This window comes from Schistocerca americana, chromosome 3 (assembly GCF_021461395.2).
Source record: "Schistocerca americana isolate TAMUIC-IGC-003095 chromosome 3, iqSchAmer2.1, whole genome shotgun sequence".
Classification (NCBI taxonomy): Eukaryota; Metazoa; Arthropoda; class Insecta; order Orthoptera; family Acrididae; genus Schistocerca; species Schistocerca americana.
Window position 1 is genome coordinate 209,674,416 of NC_060121.1, and position 22,090 is coordinate 209,696,505.

General features: G+C 42.4%; 1 protein-coding gene across 1 annotated transcript in view; it reads left to right on the forward strand.

The window, feature by feature from the left end:
• Positions 1 to 6,962, forward strand: part of LOC124605713 (probable helicase with zinc finger domain) — a 150,562-nt gene extending 143,600 nt beyond the window's left edge. Inside the window, exon 19 of the mRNA XM_047137586.1 lies at positions 2,085 to 6,962. Within this exon, the coding sequence (XP_046993542.1) occupies positions 2,085 to 3,557 (1,473 nt within the window). The 3' untranslated portion in view covers positions 3,558 to 6,962. The remainder of the gene's footprint in view (positions 1 to 2,084) is intronic.
• The last annotated feature ends 15,128 nt before the right edge of the window (positions 6,963 to 22,090 follow it).

Consider the following 22,090-nt stretch of genomic DNA (forward strand, 5'->3'; position numbering starts at 1 on the left):
ACAAGCTGACTGCTTCAAGGTTATGTGGGGTTGAAAGTCTGTGGCATACCCTATGCCTACCTCAAAGAAATCCCAAAATTCCAAGCACAGAGATTCCAAAGACTGTTAGGGGATCTCGGCAGATACCAACTGTCAGAGTCCATGACTGAAAAGCCAAAGGCCTGATGTGGACTTCCATCATGAATTGGCCAAGACTTCCACAATGTGGCTTTTTTTCTAACACTACAGATGGCTCAATGCTGGGGAACTCTTAAAATGCGAATCATATCGACCTTGAATATAACCAATTAAGTAAATAAATAATCTATATAAACCTTGTGATCTGTTATGTTTGGAGTAGCATGATGCACATGACAGCAACAGAGTGGTGGCTGGAATGCTCTGTAAGTGCCATGCAGGAGCTTACAGATCGGCCGACTTGCACTGCCGCAATGTTGTCCTCCCCAGATGCAGTAGATGCGGCCGGGCCAACCTGTACTGCTGTGACATCACACCAGGCTTTCAGTTGCTGAACAGTGGCTTACAAGACCTCGTACGACGGGGCAGTTGATGAAACCCTCTTTCAAGGGAGGGATTGTAACTGGAGGGCCCATTGCTGGGCTTTGTTATGTGGGGTGGAGCAGATGATAATGTCATGGACCATGGTGTCTGCATATGACTCTTTTGACTTGTTCATGACAAAATGGCACTTGTGACTATGGCTGTGGAGGGTCACAGCCCAGGCATGATAAGACTGAACGGACTGCATCTTGCATTGGTAAAACCCTAGTGGCCACGACATGCATGAAAAAGAGGAAGACAACAACGAAAATGAGACATCGAATGACACTGAGGAAGGCTCCTGCAAGGAGGCCAACTGCTGCAACATCTAACCCGAGGTGGGAGAAGCCAATGACAGAAATAGTGCATGACGTACCTCCTCATGTGTAATGTGGAAGGCATGAAAATGCTGCTGTAGGCAGCGTTTGTCCACCTCCAAATCTTTTGCTACCACATCGAATGGTGGAAACCGAGGAAAAATGGAGTGAGAGATTAATTTTTGGAGGGCAACACTGGCAAAGCCTGTTGCATCACTGTGATGAGGTCCTTTTGTTGCTGCACCTATGTTTAAGTCAGAGACTCCACGCAATGACAAACTGTGAAAAGCAACTGCACAATGGAAAACACGTGAAGATACGACCCTACTTGCCACCAAGAGAACACCACATGATGACTTATCACAACAAACTTTATGAAGTCTTGAAGACAAATTTATCGTAATGGGTATACTAGCCATGGAGTGGTCACAACAACAGTATGATGACACATATGCAGAGGGAAACATATAATGAGCTAGAGTTGGCTGGGCCCATCTCTAAAACCTGTCTGCTGGCCAGTAGGGTACGCGGAAAGTAGGCTGTGGGCACATTCGAGGCTGGTGACCTCTGATGATTGTCAAACTTCTAGTTGCATTGCCAACTTAATGTAGTGTGCCTTATGAATGCCTGCCCAGATCTCGGACCTCTATCTGTGCGGGTCACTAGTGTACACACTGTCTGGGAGTCAGAAGATAAAACATGTTGTATCTGAGCATCTGACACCCTTATCAAAGATGATTAAATTCTTATTGCGGATTTTGGTGTGTGGGGGAGGAGAGGGCAGGGGGGAGAGGAAGAATTATTTTAATATACCACTCGCAGATTTTTTCCTGACAACTTTAAATTTATTCACATTTGTGTATGGCTTTTATTAACCACTGGGAGAGACTTTTAAGACATTACATCTGAAAATACAACCACTGTTTACTCACTGTTTGCCTCATGGGATAAATACAGCAATAATATGCATGCTGTGCATCAAAAATTGTATGCATGTGTAAGACAGGGTTGAAGGATTGTGGATTTGGTTACTAATATCTTTTTTTTAGCTGTCCAACCATGCTATGCCTCCAGGCTTTGCTGTATTGTATTGAATAGGTTCAACTTTTAACACTCAGGTGTGTCTTTTTAACTATAGGGTGTAAGGCTGAAAAATCATTCAGTGTAAAGTCATAGCGTGGAAATTTTCTTGTTGTATGTTTTAATCATATTTCATTTTGTCTGCAGTGTAACCCACTGGTGCAGAACTTCCCAAACATTATACTCGAGAAAGCAGTGGAACCAAATGCAACCTGCAACACGAAACAATTTTCACTTCATGAAAGTGAGCTGCGCCGGCTGCAACAACAGCAGTTACTGCTATTGCAACAGCAGCAGCAGCAGCAACGGCTACAGCAAAATATACAACAGCAACAGCCGCAGCAACCACAAAGTGTGCAACAGCAGCCACAAGGTACACAGCAGCAGCTGCCAACGAGTGTACAGCAGCAGCTGCCAACGAGTGTACAGCAGCAGCTGGCAACGAGTGTACAGCAGCAGCTGCCAACGAGTGTACAGCAGCAGCTGGCAACGAGTGTACAGCAGCAGTTGGCAACGAGTGTACAGCAGCAACTGCCAACGAGTGTACCGCAGCAGCTGCCAACGAGTGTACAACAGCAACCACCAACTACTGCACAGCAGCAGAGTCTCCCTGTCCAGCAGCAACTGCCAACGATGGTGCAGCAGCAGCAGCCGCCACCTTTGAGTACACATCCACCACTATCTGGTGTACAACAGCCACTACCATTAGCAGGTGTAAATCAGCCACTGCCTGGTCTGCAGCAGCCACTGCCAGGTATGCAGCAACCCCCACCAAGTATTCAACAGCTGCTACCAAGTGTACAACAGCAGACAGCAGGCATGCAGCAACCTCAACCAGTAAGTGCACAGCAACAAACTCCAAGTGTACAACAGCAGCAACTGACTCTACAACACCAGCAGCAACTACAACTGCAGAACATACAGCAGCAACAAATTCGTTTTCATCATCTGCAGCAAATGCCATTGCAACAGCTACAGCAGCAGCAACAGTCACAAGAACAACAACAGCAGCAGCAGCAGCAGCAACAACAACAACAACAACAACAACAACAGTTTCCACATCAGATTTTTGTGAACTCACTGACTCTGGCACCTCACATGCAACCACAATCCCCTCAGCAGTCTGTGCCCCTGTACCGCCGCCAGGCCGCTTTATCGAATCAAATATCCTCTCAGAGAGATCTGTGCTGTATGCTAGACAATATGACTGACAGGAGCCTGTCTGGTAGCAGTGGTGGCAGCACCAGTGGAGCATTTGCTGGCTATGCTCGTGCTGCTGTAAGTGTGGGTTTGCAGATGCAGCAGCCGTTAGTGCAGAATGTAGTTAGTTCAGAATCTGGGGCAGATGGTGAGAAGAAATCTGCACGGAGAGAAAGTGATAGCAGTGGTGATTGTGGCATTGGACAGCAGCCGGGTCCTACTTATGCGAGTGTGGTGAGGGCACAGCCACAAGTAGGTGCTGGTGGATCAGGTATCAGAGATACTGGTGGACAGCCTGGCAGTGGTGAAAATGGAAGAAGAGGGAGTGGAGCGGTGGGAGATCCATTTGCCGTTTTACGTACACTAGGGTCACGTGGGTCTGATGGTGCTAACCCTGGCCTGTACCGTTACTTCTCTTAAGGCAGCAGCTTTGTAAGAGCAATTTTAATGTACTCTACTTTTGTAAAAGAAGGAAAATGAAAAAAAGGAAAAGATTTTCTGTGTTGTTCTGTGAGACACAATTATACTTAAAACATGATTTGTAGAAACATTACTTATGTGATGTGAAACATAATTTTTACCTACATTATGCCATTACATTACATACATTTATAGTATGTAGGAAGTGGCAAAAAATGGGTTTCTGGGACTAACGACTCTTTTTAAAATGTACAATTACTAGAATATGTTTTCTAGTAACAGAGAGAGGTTCTGAAATTTTACATATGTAATTTAAGACTGGATCATTTGTCCACAAAGGTGGTTGCAGTTGCGATAAACAAATGGAGGGTATTGTGGGGAAGGAAGGGGGGGGGGGTGAGATATCAGTGTTTGGAGACAGAACAGGTAACACATGTTTAATTGTTTATTTCATATGTAGTTTAATGATGAAACATAAATTATTACTTTTCAACATTTCTGATTTTGTACTTACGAAGTGAATCTCAAGCAGTTAATCACATTCCGTGTGGTATTATGCCTTTACTATACTGACAGATCATCAGAATTTTAACTATGAGCTGCAGTGATAATCGTGATTGATTCTAATTATTGTATTAGTTGTTAACTGACATTGAAACATTTGAAGTAAAAGAAACTAGGGATTATCTCTATATTCAAAGTCACTTTTTTGGGTTAGCTTTATCAGGAATGTGGCTTCATTGCTTTCTTGAATGTTCCTGACTAAGTGTGCATTTAATTGTGTAAGTAACAGGTAAGGTGTTTTGGAAGAATGTTGTGGCTTGTAATTCTCATCCTTACATCATCACAAAGCAGTTGTGTTGAACACACATTCCTTTTTTAGTTGAATTCATGTGTTCATGTATTTAAAATTTAAAATACAACAAAACATTTGCTCAATGGATAGGGTTGAAATGTGAGCATTGGGTATATAAGTAAGACAGTATTATAATAAACTTAATGATTTTCTTTGGTGGAAAGTCAGAAGCTCTCCTACTGTTTGCTGACCTGACACTTGATCCAGCAGAGAATGAATATTATGAAGGATTATGTATGAATTGCCAGCCTTATCAAATCTTTCTGTCAGCTGAAATATGACTCCTCTTTCCCATTTCACACATTAAAATTCTTTGGGTAATTTTCATTTATTATTATTATTTTATTTTTTTAAATTCTTTGTAACATAAAAGTACAAATTATGCAAAAGGCTTTTTGCAGCCATTCATAGTTTCTGAATGTCTGTGAGATTCTTACAGAGAGAAAAGATGAATAATATGTTTGTGTAAACCATGAATCAACAATTCAAGCATTATGATTGTACATATACATGTATGCAGGGTCACATTCTGCTGCCTGAGGATTTTTTTTTCCCCCTAAGTATTAATGTAATGTTAGAAAAATCTTGTTACTTTTGTCATAGACGTCTGTGTTTGGCACCTTGTTTCATTGTTATTAACACTGTTGGCTATAACACAATCACCAATAGTCACTTAGAGTAACTGAAAACGTACTGATATTAGCAGACTGACTTCTCAGCTGTCAGTTTGTCTTTGTGAGAAGGTGGTGGTCTTGATTGTGACCCGTGTTCATTCAGTTAATCAGGAATTAATTTTCTTACTGCAGCCCTATTTTGTTCAGATTTTAAAAAGTTACATTTATGCTCAGAGTTCATTGTTTGTATGTTGTTCTCGTTCCTGCCTTGATACTTCCTAGACCATCCTTATTGTTGAACCGGTAAATTTTAAAGATCTTGGTATAGGCAGATAGAAGATGATAGAGGTAACTTTCTTAATAAACAATTACTAACTATGAAATATGTCTTCGGCTGTTGTAAATATGGGAAAGAATGGAAAAAAAACTGAGGCTGGTGTAGGGTGAAAGATGGGAAAACTGATGCATTTTATTTATAGCAATCTTGGGCAAAAGAGGCAGAAAGTCTGACAGCCAATGTGCAAAGAAAAAATTGACACAAAAAGGCATTGTATATTGGCCTTCAGTTGTTACTTATTGATGGAAATGACATTCCATTTCCTAGATTTTTTTTCTTCCATTAACTTTATTCCTTGAGAGTTCTTTGACTTGAGATCGTTCATATTTACTAGTCCAGATTTGGTCAAAATTGACTTGGCGTTCATGATACCATCATCATTTGTATTTTTATCTTATGAGAGAGGAAGCTATGATCCTAAAATCAGAATGTAACAATGACAGTAACTGATGTATTATAAATATGTGCAGTATTCAGACATAAATTATGTGTTGTATAATTGGTGTGTAATAGATTTTTCCACCTATTGTTGTACCACAATAGTATGCCCCAGTTTTTGCTGGATTTTTTTGCTGATTGGTGCTTGTCTGTGAAACTGCATTTGTGCTATTTTTATTTTTTATATCTCGTAGTGCAGCTGTGTTGAACATAGTGTAAGAAAAACAGTCTTCTTATGAAAAAATTTGTTTTTTGATACTACATTTTGTGCTAATCTGTTGCAAATGTGCTGGAAGACAGTTTTTCATTTGTTTTATTTTCTGTCACCTATAGAAATATAATTTAACTTTTCTGCACATTAATGCTAGTCATCACCAATGCATGATGAATACATTTTTGTATTCCATCTTGTGTAAATGTCACAAATATTTTACAGATTTTTTATAATTTTTGTTTTCTTTATTACTGCTTATAGAATCTTTAAAAAGTATTATTCCTATACTCTACATGTTTCTCAGGTAGAATTTTTTTTTTACTTTTTGGCAAGAGAGTAGTATATTGCAAAACATATATTGGTCAAATATAGATGTATGTTGTTATTGTTGAAATGTAATGTACTTGTCATTTCTGCTTACCTCTGCAGTAGCATTGACATGTAAAGATGGACTATAAATGTTGCATGCACTTAAAATAAAATCTTTCAGCTATGTGTAAAGTTAATGTGCAATTTGTCTGTCCCACAAGATCTGTTCATTGACACATTTAATAATTTGGATTTGTGGTTTTCACTGTGATGAATCTTATAATATTTGCACCACCTTTCAAGATTTTGCATCAGTAGGTCTCAGAAATACCAATATTATAAAAAAAATTATTACCTGCTATAAAAAACATGCACAATAAATCCAACCTTTTCAGCTTTTTGTTAGATTATTTCGTGAATGATATGTAACAGCACTTGTATGTAGTATAGTCAGTATGAGTGTAGTTTCGTTTTCCTAACATAATTTTGAGAAGTTTGTTAACATTTTTGAGGGGGTTTTTGTCCCGTAGAAGGTTTCCCCCTCAAAAAATATTCTGCTGTTTGATACAAATTGTGACATTTCTTGTAATTTCTATTATAGAGTATATTTATTTTGTATTTGTAAAATAAATAATAAAGAAACAAAACAAATGGTTTTGTTCTTTGATCTGTACATTAATGAAGTCAATCCCACCATGTTTTCCTTTCATGATGACTTCCAGTTGTGCGAGATAATTTTCACAAAATTACGTATAAAGAATGTAAAAAGTTTTTATTCGTTTCTAAGTACAAGTTCCTGAGATGAATAATGCACATGTGATAAGGTATGACTGTGTTCTTGCATGATACACTGTTCAATTTGTTGTAAGTTTGTCAAATGTAAACAAGCTTTTAGTTACAAAGTGGTTCTTTGAAGTAAATTTAGAATGTGAGGCCAAGTAAACATTGTAAATAGTACAGAAGCTCAGGCTGTAGACCTTTGTTGAAACACGTGTATATTGGCAACTGATGCCTTGCTTTATGTTCCTGGTGCATAAATAGTTGTTAGTTGCCAAATTGTTATGGGGTATGAGACTCTGTAGACATTGCAGAACAGAATTGCAATCACTTGCACTTGACCAGAAGGGAAGGCATTTTGCACCTAAGGCATTAAACTGTATTCTTCCTGAAACATTAATAACATTAATTATCACAAAATAACCCCCCACCCCCTGGGTCTCGCCACTCTTTGACGGGTTTGAGCTTGGCTGCCAAGGGGCCCCAGCCTTTGCAACATAGTTTACCTTCCATGTCTCATGTGTATCCTCTTGCTATTCTTTTCCCCCTTCCTCAAGGAACAGAAGCTCTCCTGCGCAGGAGAGCTTCTGTAAAGTTTGGAAGGTAGGAGACGAGGTACTGGCAGAAGTAAAGCTGTGAGGACGGGTTGTGAGTTGTGCTTGGGTAGCTCAGATGATAGAGCACGTGCCTACAAAAGGCAAAGGTCACAAGTTCGAGTCTCGGTCCGGCACACAGTTTTAATCTGCGAGGAAGTTTCAACTCAAATAAATGTTGGATATTCAGTAATTTGCAGGTATAAGATTTGACAGAAATGGTTTTAGAGTGGTTATGGAGTTCTCCTATATTGTTACAGTATGTAATGTCAAGGGTAGTGGATGCTTGACACCCACTTATTGTCTAAATAGAGCTGATTATGTGATGAAATACCCTTGAAGTGAAGTTGTAACAAGTTTCTAAATTAGTCTAGAATTGTAGTGGTTGTTGTGAAAGCAACAACGTGCAAATAATCAACAATGACTGGAAGTGGTACCTCAGCACAACTGAATGTAATATAACAATGAAAACAAATTATTGACAAAATAAGGTAATTGGATAGATATGAAATGAGCGTATAGCATTGTTGGCCAGGAGGCCCCATTCAGGGAAGTTTGGCTGCCAAGTGCAAGTCTTATTTCCAGTCAATGCCACATTGGGCAACTTGCGTTTAGGTGATGAGGATGAAATGGTAACGATGACAACACATGTTCTAGCAGCGCAGGTAGAGTATCCCGTATGAAATCATGATAATGTGCTCCATTGAGTGTAGGTGGAAGAACATGGGGCCCAATGAAGACATCACCAACAATGCCTGGCCAAAAGTTCACAGAAAATCTGTGTTGATGATGTGATTGCACAATTGCGTGCGGATTCTCGTCAGCCCGCACATGTTTATTGTGAAAATTTACAATTTGATCATCAGAATTGAGGAAGTACAGTACATACTGATGAAACTAAAATGAGCTCTAACATGGAAATTAAGTGTTTCCGGACACATGTCCACGTAACATCTTTTCTTTATTTGTGTGTGAGGAATGTTTCCTGAAAGTTTGGCCGTACCTTTTTGTAACACCCTGTAGAAATCTAAAACACAGTGGAGAAAGGACTAGTTACTGTGGAGAAATACTGAGTCAGAAGAAATAAACGTAAATTAAGGGCAGGTGGGCAGCGAGAACGACAGACATCTTGTGACGCTAGTTCCCACCTGTGGACTTCTGAGAAACTGGTGTCCTGGGGGAAGAATCCAAATGGTACGCGTGGTGAAACAGGCACCGAGGTCGTGATTGTCGTGTTATAGAGTATGCTCTGCAATAGGAAACTGTGTTGCTAGTATACACCCTCTGCCTATGCCCAATTTGCTGGTAGTCATGCCAATGGAAAAGGCCGGACAGTGCTTGCATAACAGTTGGTATATGATATGTCGTTTCCCAGGTGAGTCTCCTTTTGATAGTATATGTTTGGCCAGTTACAGGGCTGGTATAGGTGGTGGTGGGAGGGTGCATAGGGCAAATCTTGCATCGAGGACAGCCACGGGTAGTAGTAGCCATAGGATAGGGAGATGGGTGCAGGAGGAGTCGTAGAGTATGACAAGAATACTGTGAAGATTGAGAGAGCAACGAAAAGCTTTCTAGATGTTGTGGGCAAAATCTCGGACAGAATGGATCTCATTTCAGGGCGTGATTTTAGGAAGTCGTGACCTTGTCAAAGTACCTGTTTATAAGACCAGGATGATACTGAGTGACCAGTGGTGTGCTCTGAAGTTTTTGTTTTGAGGGATCAGTAGTACCGGGATTGGATGTGATGTCCCGGGAAATCTGCTTTTGAACTAAGTTAGTGGGGTTATTGCGTCCAGTGAAGGTTGAGGTGGGAATTGTGGTGTATTGTTGTAAGGAGTCAGCATCTGAACAAATACGTTTGCCTCGAATGTCAAGACTGTATGGGAGGGAATATTTGACATGAAAAGGATGGCAACTGCCAGAATGTAAGTACTGTTGTTTGTTAGTAGGTTTTATGTGGACAGAAGTGTGTAGCTGCCCTTTGGTCAGGATGGGATCAACATCAAGGAAGGTGGCACAGGAATCGGGATATGACCAAGTGAAATTTAATTGGGAGAAGGTATTCAGAGATTCCATCAATTTTAACAGGTCAACCTCACCATGAGTCCATATAGACTACATCTACATTTATACTCCGCAAGCCACCCAACGGTGTGTGGCGGAGGGCACTTCACATGCCACTGTCATTACCTCCCTTTCCTGTTCCAGTCGCGTATGGTTCGCGGGAAGAACGACTGCCGAAAAGCCTCCGTGTGCGCTCAAATCTCTCTAATTTTACATTTGTGATCTCCTCGGGAGGTATAAGTAGGGTGAAGCAATATATTCGATACCTCATCCAGAAACGCACCCTCTCGAAACCTGGACAGCAAGCTACACCGCGATCAGAGCGCCTCTCTTGCAGAGTCTGTCACTTGAGTTTGCTAAACATCTCCGTAACACTATCACGCTTACCAAATAACCCTGTGACGAAATGCACTGCTCTTCTTTGGATCTTCTCCATCTCCTCTGTCAACCCGACCTGGTACAGATCCCACACTGATGAGCAATACTAAAGTATAGGTCGAACGAGTGTTTTGTAAGCCACCGCCTTTGTTGAGGGACTACATTTTCTAAGGACTCTCCCAATGAATCTCAACCTGGCACCCGCCTTACCAACAATTAATTTTATATGATCATTCCACTTCAAATCGTTCTGTGCGTATACTCCCAGACATTTTACAGAAGTAACTGCTACCAGTGTTTGTTCCGCTATTGTATAATCATACAATAAAGGATCCTTCTTTCTTTGTATTCACAATACATTACATTTGTCTATGTTAAGGGTCAGTTGCCACTCCCTGCACCAAGTGCCTGTCAGCTGCAGATCTTCCTGCATTTCGCTGCAATTTTCTAATGCTGCAACTTCCATCATCCACGAAAAGCTGCATGGAACTTCCGACACTATCTACTAAGTCATTTATATATATTGTGAAAAGCAATGGTCCCATAACACTCCCCTGTGGCATGCCAGAGGTTTCCTTAACGTCTGTAGACGTCTCTCCATTGAGAACAACATGCTGTGTTCTGTTTGCTAAAAACTCTTCAATCCAGCCACACAGCTGGTCTGATATTCCGCAGGTTCTTACTTTATCAGGCAACAGTGCAGAACTGTATCGAACGCCTTCCAGAAGTCAAGGAAAATGGAATCTACCTGGGAGCCTGTATCTGATATTTTCTGAGTCTCATGAACAAAAAAGCGAGTTGGGTCTCATAGGATCGCTGTTTCCGAAATCCATGTTGATTCCTACAGAGTAGATTCTGGGTTTCCAGAAATGACATGATACGCGAGCAAAAAACATGTTCTAAAATTCTACAACAGATCGATGTCAGAGATATAGGTCTATAGTTTTGCGCATCCGCTCGACGACCCTTCTTGAAGACTGGGACTACCTGTGCTCTTTTCCAATCATTTGGAACCTTCGGTTCCTCTAGAGACTTCCATTACATGGCTGTTAGAAGGGGGGCAAGTAGTAAAGATGTAGTCAATGTACCTAAACCAATCCAGGGGCTGAAGACTTATGAAACTCAGAAAAGCTCCAAGTGACCCCTGAAAAAGTTGGCATAGGAAGGAGCCATCCTGGTTCCCATGGCCATACCCTTGATTGTATTTCTGTCCCTCAAAGGTGAAGTAGTGTTTGGAAAGTATAAAGTTGATTAAGGTGAGTAGGAAGGATGACATAGGTTTGGAATCAGGTGGGTCCTGACTGAGAAAATGTTCAGCAGCAGACAGACCTTGTACACGTGCAATGTTGGTGTAGAGGGAGGTGGCATCAATGCTTACACGCAGGGTGTGTGGTGGGAATGGGATGGGCACAGATTTCAGAGAATCCAAAGAATGGTAGGTATCTTTGATAAAGGGGGGAAGTCTTTGTACTATGGGTTGCAGGTGCTGATGAACTAAGGCAATCTCCATAACATTCTTGTCAGCCCTATGCTCCTTCTGCAACCATCTCCCTACCCTATGACTCCTACCCCTGTGACCACCCCCACTGCAAGACCTGCTCTATGCAACCTCTCATCACCACCTACACCAGCCCTGCAACTATCAAAATATATACTATCAAAGGGAGAGCCACATGTGAAATGACACATCGTATACCAACTGTTACACAAGCACTGTTCGGCATTTTCGATTGGCATGACTACCATCAAATTATCAGTTAGGATGATTGGACATAGGCAGAGGGTGTATACTAGCAACACAGTATCCTCTTGCAGAGCATGCTCTTCAGCATGACAATCGTGCGTGTTTCGCCATGCGCATCATCTGGAGTCTTCCCCCAGACACCAGTTTCTCAGAACTCCGCTGGTGGGAACACAAGATGTCCGTGGTTCTCGCCGGCCACCTGGCCTTAATTTACATTACAGCATTTCGTCACAGTAATACTCCTTTCTTCACTCCGTTTTAGTTTTCTGTATCTTTCATTTACTTACCTGTCACTTTTTCTCCGTCCCCATCCCTCCTCTGTTACGTACAATGCACTTAGCTTTTCACTCTTATTAACTCAAGCACAATGTTTAAGCAGTAATCTCTGTCTTGCATGTTACCCTGTCTCCCACCCTTGATCTGTCAGGTTTTCAAATCTCGCCCAGTGCAGTCCTCAACAATCAGTCTTTCCTTCTCATCCTGTCCGGTAAATTTGCTGTGACCTGCGGTTCAGGGTGACTTTCCCGAAATTTCCTAGACCTTTTCCTTCACTCCTTTTGGTTCCCCTTCAACCCTTCTGCCTGAAGGAGCCACTGACTCCGAAAGCTTGCCTAATTATAATCTTTTATGTGTGTTCTGCCTCCGCTTGGTCAGTAGATTTTTTTACCTATCCGATTACCTAACGCGTAATAAAATTCACACAAATAAACAGAAGAGACCCAATATTTATTACTAGAGACAGGATTACATGTAAAATAAAAATCTCAAAACATGTATGAAAAATGATAAAAAGTATGCGTGAAAAGTTTGGAAACATGCAAGATTAAATAATAAAAAACATAGTAGTTGATTTTTAATGCTATAGTCCTGCATCCACGAGGCCTATCCGCATGGTACGCACGCGCTTGTGGTGTGCGAGTGAGAAAAAGACGCTTCGCGGACGTTGCCGAAGATTACTGATGCTAGTGACAGCAGCGTGAGCATATGGACAGCAATAAAGGTGGACTACCTGTTTTTAAATCGTGACTAAGGCTTTGCTGCAATAATTGCAGTTGGTACAGAAAGGTGGAAACGTCTTACAATCGTCTCTTGACAATCTCACGGCACACAAGTTGCGAGCGTGCTGCAATATTGTGAACTCTTTTTTTATATACTCGAACCCAGTGTGTCTCCTGAAATTTTTGTATCTCAAAGCTCTATGTAACTGCATGGAAGGACGTCGGATCGAAAACTATTCCGTATTCTAACACAAGCTCACTCAGGGTTAACCCTAAAAAACTTCAGATCACTCTGGACATCCAGCAGCATTCCGTAAACGTTTTAGGAAACTTCAGATTAAAAGGCTGGTGATTTTAATCGTTAGGACCGGTTCACTCATTTTGTAGCACTGCAACTACAAATTGTGTAGTTGTACTAAGGAGACACGCACATCCGATAGTGTTAGCAATGTAAGAAAGGCTTTGAAGATTGAGTGTTTTTGTCAGCTGCGTTCTCATTGTTGGCTGCTTGCGTGGACCTTTTGCGCCATGTTAGTAGTTGGAAGGGGAGACTTATTGACAGATGCAGATACACATGAAGCGGGCCGAGTCGGTAATGAAGAAAGGCTGTAAAGCACTAAGCAGACCGCCTGCGGCAGCCGTTAAGAACAGTGGTGCATTGCAGCCCGCGTACTGGGCTTCTGCGACAGCCAGCTGGCTCCGCGCTGCCAATTGTGAGCAGATTGTCTCGTAGAGAACTTAACGTGGCTGCCTTCGGCGTCTGTGCACTTGTCGAAACAGCCAGATCTTCCTTTCATCTTGAAACAAATTTCATGACGACTTTCGTCAGCTTGTAGGACTTGGAAGAATTTCCAGTTCTGGAGGAACGTACAATGACTTTCAAATTTTACAGCCATTTCATTCTGGCACATTATTAAAATACAGCATCCATTTACTACAGCAACTGCAAATTCTTCTCGAACATCCATTGGGCAATGAAAAATTCTCCGCTTCCATTTATTTGCTAGGGAGTATTCTATATATCTCCTAGTCCGAGACGATCAGGTTTTCTTGCTTGTTAAACTTTGTCTCCGACAATGACGCACGGCATCAGCACTCCCTTGTTTGATATGGAGACTTTTCACCGATATTCATGTATCTACTAACGAGATTTTCATGTTAAATTGACTGCATAAAAATAAATGAGTCACTGTATTTTCCACATGCTCCAGCATCCATATAAGTGAACTTATAATCCTCAGTGCATAAAGCAAGTAAAACGATGGAAAAATAATTTTTATAATTACAGTGAAGTACGTTTGTTATGAGTAAAAACGCATAACATATTGGACGTCCATACCTCTCGGACGATCGCTCACGATTGACCGTCAGGTGGCTGACTAATTGGCAGCTTAACATTGCGACTGCCGAGTGCGTTATGGCTTAAAATGCTGACGCCGTCCGCCTATAAGCATTCTTATGTTTCATTTGTTACACTGTAAATGAAGTAAAGCCGTGCTCGACTTGAAGGATGGTTTCAGCACTGCAGTGCTTTCCTAGGCCTCTACTTCCTCCCACCTCTAAACAGATATAGTCAGAGGGGAAGCTACACTTCAACACGTACTCCGAAATATAGTGCAACTTGGTATTATTGTCATTGTTATAGGTGGAAAAAGCGATAACAGAAAATCGTATGACCAACTGGGGTGGAACCCTAAGCATACGTTTTGTAGTCTGCAACTTAAGCCACTGAGCCATAAAAGCACACTTCTGTACAAACCATTACTGAGTTACTTATAAAACAGAAACCGCACTGAGCCAAGGGAACAAATGCTAATTTTGTACTAGAAGTAAACAAATAAAATCCAGTGGTGTTACATGTTCTTAAACATTTAATTTACAGATAATTTATTGGTGGTTAAATTTGTCTGAATGATCTACTTATTCGAATAATCATCCAGACAGAAATCTGTTGGAATAATACCCATCTCTTTTCATCACTACACCCTTCACTTCTTTTCTCTTTCTGTTCATATTGTCAAATGTAACGAGCCCAACTAGTTCACTTGCTCGAGTTATTCATAAAAACCTTCGGTGTAGCTGGTTTGAATTTTAGTTGATTCTAAACAAAGCTGACAATTAGTCTGTTGTCACACTCTCAATGTAAATCTTTTTAATTTGTTCTGATAAAAACTTGACTAAACCTCAGTGCGATTTTAACAGCTGACTGAAAATGAACATTAATTCATCACCTATTATTTCACGGAAATATACAGTTCCACAAATGAAACAAAGAGCTTCAATAGCATTCCATATTCTGTTGTCACTTAAATTGTCCTTGTCCTGTGGTAAGACTTGGTGAATCTCAGGTATAAGTGCACTCCTTCTCCATAGAAAAAATGGAAAATCTACAGCTAAAAAGAAATTCTAATTCTAAACGCATCTGAATGCTTGCCGGGGTCATTAGTGCCGCTACGTTGTGTCGAAGCTGTAGAGGTAGAGTCTGTTTCGTTATCGGCACGGCGAGGCCACGCGGCTGTTGCCCGTCACTCCTCGAGTGAGCGTCGCGTGATACCGAGTGAGTAAACTACTAGCCGCGTGTTTCCGCTTGCGCGTGCATAGCGAGTGAAATAGACGAGCACTACTCACGCGGATTTGCCACGCGGCTGCAGTGCTCCAGATACTGCTTCTGATATCTCGAAGTGGTCCTGTGCATATCGACTGCGAGGAGGAGCGCCGGCCACACGAAAAATCGGGACATTTAGAATGCTCATCTCATGATCTGTATACTTTGTGGTAGAGTTTCGGTAGGGTCATTTGAGACAAGTTTTTAAAAAATTGCAGAGAGAAGATGCATACCATGTTTCAAGTATTGTTCCTTCTTTACTGTTGCTGCTGTCTGTAACAATCAAATCGCTGTGAAACAATCTACATTCAAAGGTCCAGCTTCGAGAAATATCACACGCAGAGGGGCTCGCATAAGAACTCTGTAATATTTTATTTCAAAAATAACAAATAATAAGGAATTTTTGAACAACATAAACGTTTAATTAATTTTATTGGACTGAAGTATCGTTTACAAATTGTTTTACATTTTGCTACTACTGTAAACATCACGTATTGTTCCAAATGTTCAGTAGTAGTCTTCGATCACTCAAAATGAGGCAACTGGGCAGTATTTCAAATGGTTCAAATGGCTTTGAGCACTATGGGACTTAACTTCTAAGGTCATCAGTCCCCTAGAACTTAGAACTACTTAAACCTAATTAACCTAAGGACATCACACACATCCATGCCTGAGGCAGGATTCGAACCTGCGACCGTAGCGGTCACGCGGTTCCAGACTGTAGCGCCTAGAACCGCTCGGCCACCCCGGCCGGCGCAGTATTTCAATTTGGGTGCTATGTTGGCACTTATTGTTTCTGGTAAAAGTTCACCCATTCCCTTAATAAAACTATCGGTTTGGGACCAAGGTTCAAAGCCTGTTTCCAGACTGTTCTCAAACTTTTGTTTGAGTTTTCTCGGGAATACCTCCAGCAATGAGTTTGAAGCATTTTAATACTCGCAGGTATATGGGAAAAATGAGTGCTAATCACAGCATTTTTTGTTTTTACTGGAATCATTAAATGGTTTCTTGCACTGGCAAACTGACAAAGCCTTTCCGCTATCGAAGTCTTTTACTATACCTCTGATGGCCTCAAAATGTCCATCGTAAAACAACACATTTTCTATCCGCGTACCCCAACGAGTTACCTACCAGTGGTTCAGGAGGTAGTTTTTCTTTGTAGGTGCTGATGCAAGCAGGTTCCTTAAGAAACACTTTCTTTATGGAAGAAATCAGTTTGTTTACATTCCCAAACGTGGATCTTACTACATCACGAGCAAAGAAGTTGTCGTGGTTGCCGCACCTTAAAGACCTCAAGGTGCGGGCCCTGAAGGCGCTGAATATTTTGAAGTGTCTGAGGCATCGGACCTGGGGAGCAGATCGGGTGCGTCTGCTGCAGTTTTATAGGGCTTTCGTCCGGTCGCGTCTTGACTATGGATGCACTGTGTATGGGTCAGCGAGGCCCTCGTATCTGAAGATTCTTGACGCAGTACACCATGAGGGTATCAAGCTGGCCACTGGTGCCTTCCGTACCAGTCCCATCCCCAGCCTGTGTGCTGAGGCAGGGGAACCGCCGCTCGCCATCCGGCGGAAACTCCTCATGGTGCGACGGGTGTGTCAATTCCTTGCCTGTCCTACCTCCCCTACTGTTGCCCGACCGCCTATGGAACGTCTCTTTTCCAGTCGTCCAAGGGCAACGAGACCATTTGGGATTCGTGCCAAGCATTTGCTTGAGTCCCTTGGTGTGGAGCGTGTGGCACCCCAACTCCAGGGTTTTACCCACCTGCCTCCCTGGTTGCTCCAGAGGCCCAGCGTCCTTTTAGACTTGTCAGAGAGCCGGAGGAGCTGCACTCCTGCGTTTGTTTTTACCTCCTTATTTTACGATATTTTAAACCAGCATGCCGACCATGTACCAGTATTTACGGATGGCTCTAAACAGGGGGACTCTGTCGGTTGTGCTGTTGTTTTCCCTGATCGAGTCGTCAAGTTACGGCTTCCTGCGGCGTTTACCATCTTTGATGCCGAATTGTTTGCGATCTTGCGGACATTGGAGCAGATGAGATGTGTTCCCAGTCTTAAGTTTCTCATCTGTTCTGACTCCCTGAGTGCCCTTCAGACGATGAAACACTTGTACCCAGCGGATACGGTCGTCCAGAACATCCACGATGCCCTACTCCACCTGCAACGGCAGGGGAAGGAGGTTTCTTTCTGCTGGGTGCCGGGGCACGTGGGTATTAGGGGACACGAACTGGCGGATGTGGCTGCCAAAGATGCATGTTCCCTCCCTCACGTTGTTGAATGTGCCGTCCCTCTCCATGCTGTTACCTCCCGTTTGCGTTTTCGTGTTATGCGTCAACGGGAAGAGGAGTGGCTGGCAGTCGGTGAAAATAAGCTGCGTCTGGTCAAGGCCACCACGCGGCCATGGCGTACGTCCTACCAGTCATGCAGGCGGGATGAGGTTCTCCTCACTCGCCTCCGCATCGGGCATAGTCCCTTAACGCATGGTTTTTTACTCCGGTGGGAGGACCCCCCAATCTGCAGTCCTTGTGGCGTCCAGATTACTGTCCGCCACATTTTACTTGACTGTCCTTTATTCTCTGACCAGAGGGAGGTGGTTTCCTTGCCAGCGGATTTGCCCTCTATTTTGCAAGACGACGCAACAACTGTGGTTAAGGTCTTACGGTTTTGTGTCCTGTCCAATTTGTTGCCTCGGATTTTAGGGAGAGGATTTTAATGTGCTGCTGGGTGACTGGCTCACCCAGGCTTTAGGTAAGAGGTCCGCCAGTCACGATTACCTACTTGTTTCACTTCGATTTCTGTTCTCTTTTCCTTGTGTTTCCTTTCCTTTTTTAGTGCGTTTCTTCTCCTCTTGTTTTGCCTCTGTATGTGAGGATTTGTAACTGCGTCAGGTCTGTGTCTTTTAGCCGTTCTCCTTGTTCGCTGTCCGTCTTCGTCCCTTCACTGCATGTGTTCCCGTTTCTATGCGTTTGGGCGCTGATGACTACGCTGTTTAGCGCCCGAAAACCTCAAACCACACACACACACACACACACACACACACACACACACACACACACACACACGAGCAAAGAACGTCACATGAATCAAATTCAGATAAAATACTTGGAGGGCTTTTCCTGATTTTGTTATATAGGATGCAGCGTCTGAGAGAAAGACGAACGCGCTTTCATCTGCAGAAGCTTGCGAAAACTTGTAGTACCCTCATTCACAAATCTGGCGATTGTAGAATGATTTGCCTTTTCCAGTTCTTTATAGGCCACCAACTGCGTATTTCTTCAAGAACATGTAGATAAATTGTATGTATGTAATTTTTACGCAATGTTGCTTCATTTGGTATATTTTGATTTGCGCAATATTTGCGCAGGAAATCTTTGATGATAGGGCTTGTAATGAAGCGGAATATTACTTGCAATGTATGCTTCACACAGATCCATTTTTGGTTATTTTTGGAGGTTTAATCCCTGCTACTACTACTTGCCGCTGTCAAACGTCGTGAGCCTTTCTTTTACGTCCCCGTGATATGAAGATTTTTCTTTACATACTGGTCTATCTGAAACATTTTTTTATTTTTTGCACGAGACTTTTTTCTCGCAGACTCGACAATATAAAACATTTCCGTCATATGTAAATGTTTCAGGATGGCCAGCTATCAACGAAACGACATTTCTTTTCTCGGGCGGCATGGTGCACAACACATTGCACACTACGGGTAAACATTTTAAATTTTGTACAGATTAAAAGAAAACCAAACTGAAACAATGGACCTGCAATTAACGACTTGCGTAATTTAATTTAATCGTTGCCGACGCATGCGGTGTGACACGGGAGCGGATTACGCGAGGGCGTGGGCAGGAGGCGCGTTGACTCTGCCTGCCCTACTCCTGTTCAGTAAACAGTAAACAGTTGGCTACCCAGTAAGTAGCCTCTCAGTTAGCGATAGCACGCAGTTGTTGGTCGCGGTCACTCTGTGAGATTGAACTAGAGCCGAATCGTCTAGGTTTTTAAACTATTGTAAACTTACAGCGGAAATATGCAGTAACTAGTAAAAAGGAGTCAAATACGAAATACATGTGCAACGTACAAATGCATATAATCCGGTCTCTATTTATTGCAAAATATCAGATAGCTGACAACTGCCAAAGGTTATTTGCGCAGAGTAATTTTAAGGTATAGAGATTTCACAAATCTAGTTAATGGGAAGGAAGATATTAGACTGTTACTGTGAGAATCATAAGCAAGTGGAACTGATTCATGGAGGTCTCACAATGAAACTCATTAAACTCTTTCTTGAGCACTTTAAAGTCACAGAATAGCTTCTCTGTTTAACTCTATATATTTAGTATTCTGTTGTAGGCCACATCCTCTTTTTAAAAGTGGATTGAGAGAAATGGGCCGGTAATTAGAGATAGTTAACTTATATCAGGTTCAAAATGGTTCAAATGGCTCTGAGCACTATGGGACTCAACTGCTGAGGTCATTAGTCCCCTAGAACTTAGAACTAGTTAAACCTAACTAACATAAGGACATCACAAACATCCATGCCCGAGGCAGGATTCGAACCTGCGACCGTAGAGGTCTTGCGGTTCCAGACTGCAGCGCCTTTAACCGCACGGCCACTTCGGCCGGCCTTATATCAGGTTTTACATTGGATGTGACTATTTGAGCATGTCAAGAATTATCCATGAAGTACGTGACTGGTAATAATGATACCTCAAAGGAGGTCATATCTAGTTATCTTTGAAAGTAATATCTATTATTGATGTATAGAGAGTCTACTGGAAGAAACAGGTGCTGTGATATTTTGGTTTTTTATTAGCAGGTGCATAGTTTGCTGATAATATGAGGAACTAATCATTGTAATTCATGCCAATGGTTTCCTAGTGCCATTTCTTCCTCAGCTATTACCTGGGAACTGAATTTGAATTTCCTTTCTGTTTTTATTTGTTTCTTGTGTAATAACTCTCCTTATATCTTTAGTTTATTCTTGAACAATTTTATTTTTGAAAGTTCCTGGCAGATTAAATCTGTGTGCTGGACCGAGACTCGAACTCGGGACCTTTGCCTTTCGCGGGCAAGTGCTCTACCAACTGAGCTACCCAAGCACGACTCACGCTCCGCCCTCACAGCTTTATTTCCGCCAGTACCTCGTCTCCTACCTTCCAAACATCACAGAAGCTCTCCTGCGAAGGTAGGAGACGAGGTACTGGCGGAATTAAAGCTGTGAGGACGGGGCGTGAGTCGTGCTTGGGTAGCTGAGTTGGTCACCGGCACGGTAGCTCAGCGTGTTCGGTCAGAGGGCTGCGTGCTCTCTGTAATAAAAAAAAATGAGTCAAGGAATCAACGAAAAAAAGTTGGTAGAGCAGTTGCCCGGGAATGGCGAAGGTCCCGAGTTCGAGTCTCGGTCCGGCACACAGGTTTAATCTGCCAGGAAGTTTCATATCAGCGCACACTCCGCTGTAGAGTGAATATTTCATTCTAGAATTTTATTTTTGTGTGTAACACATGTGTCACTTTTCTGGCAACAGGCAAACACTAAAGGATAACATATTTATGCCAAACGAAACACGCATGTCACGGTAAAGGATGCCCAGACAGTAGCATCAGTACACAGTGTACTCCCCCTGTAGCGGCAAAGCAGGTGTGTTTCCTCGCATGCAAACCATCATATAGAAGCCAAATGGCATCCTGAAACAGATTTTACCAAGCATCTGGCGGCTTTCGTTGCAGTTCAGCAATGGTTCTTGCAGGCCCAAGAGAACGATCAAGTTCCTGCTTCATCATGTCCCATACGTGTTCAACTGGCGAGAGAACTGGTGATCCTAGTGGTAAGGGCTGTTGCTGTATACCACAAAGAGCACGTTGCATCGCAGCAGCGGTATGTCGATGTGCGTTGTCCTGCTGAAAAAGCACATCACCTTCCTGTCATTGAGCTGGCAAGGAGCATGGGGATAACTACCTGTGCAATGTAGCGGGCACCTGTTCCTTTACGGCACTAGTTCCTTTACCCTGAAGAAACGCCGGATATAAAAACTGCGGTATCGGCCGCAGTCTGGGTGACCGCACTTTCAAACACGTGCACTGCCAGTTGTGCTGCCACGTCTCCTCCAGCCACGACTGCGACACAAGAGTGCTGCCACCATAGAGTAAATATCTCTGGAGTGAGCATTGCGTTCTGCGGATGTTGTCAACATCAAACCAGGATTGTCACGTGTTTTCGGGACTTCGCTGTGCGTGTGTGCTTTCTGCAGCGTTTGAAGTTTATAATATCAAGAGTTTTTGTTCTGTTTAACCGTTTGTTGATAGAGTAATAGCGATGGTGAATTACTGTTGTTGCTACGGATGCAAAGAAAAATATGTAAAAGGAGGGATAGTAACTTTTCATGGGTACATACCATGTAGCTCTAATTGTAGTTATCATATTAGTAAGAGACACTGTATATGTTTAAAAATTTCGAGACGCATTATAATTAAGGATTGATTCTGTAGACCTATTTTTTTACGATTTTATGACTATATAATAGATATAACGGCTCGTACAAAAGCTTACAAACAATCGCTTCCTCTCGCAAATTTGTTAGTGGAACAGGAAAGGGAATGGATAATTGT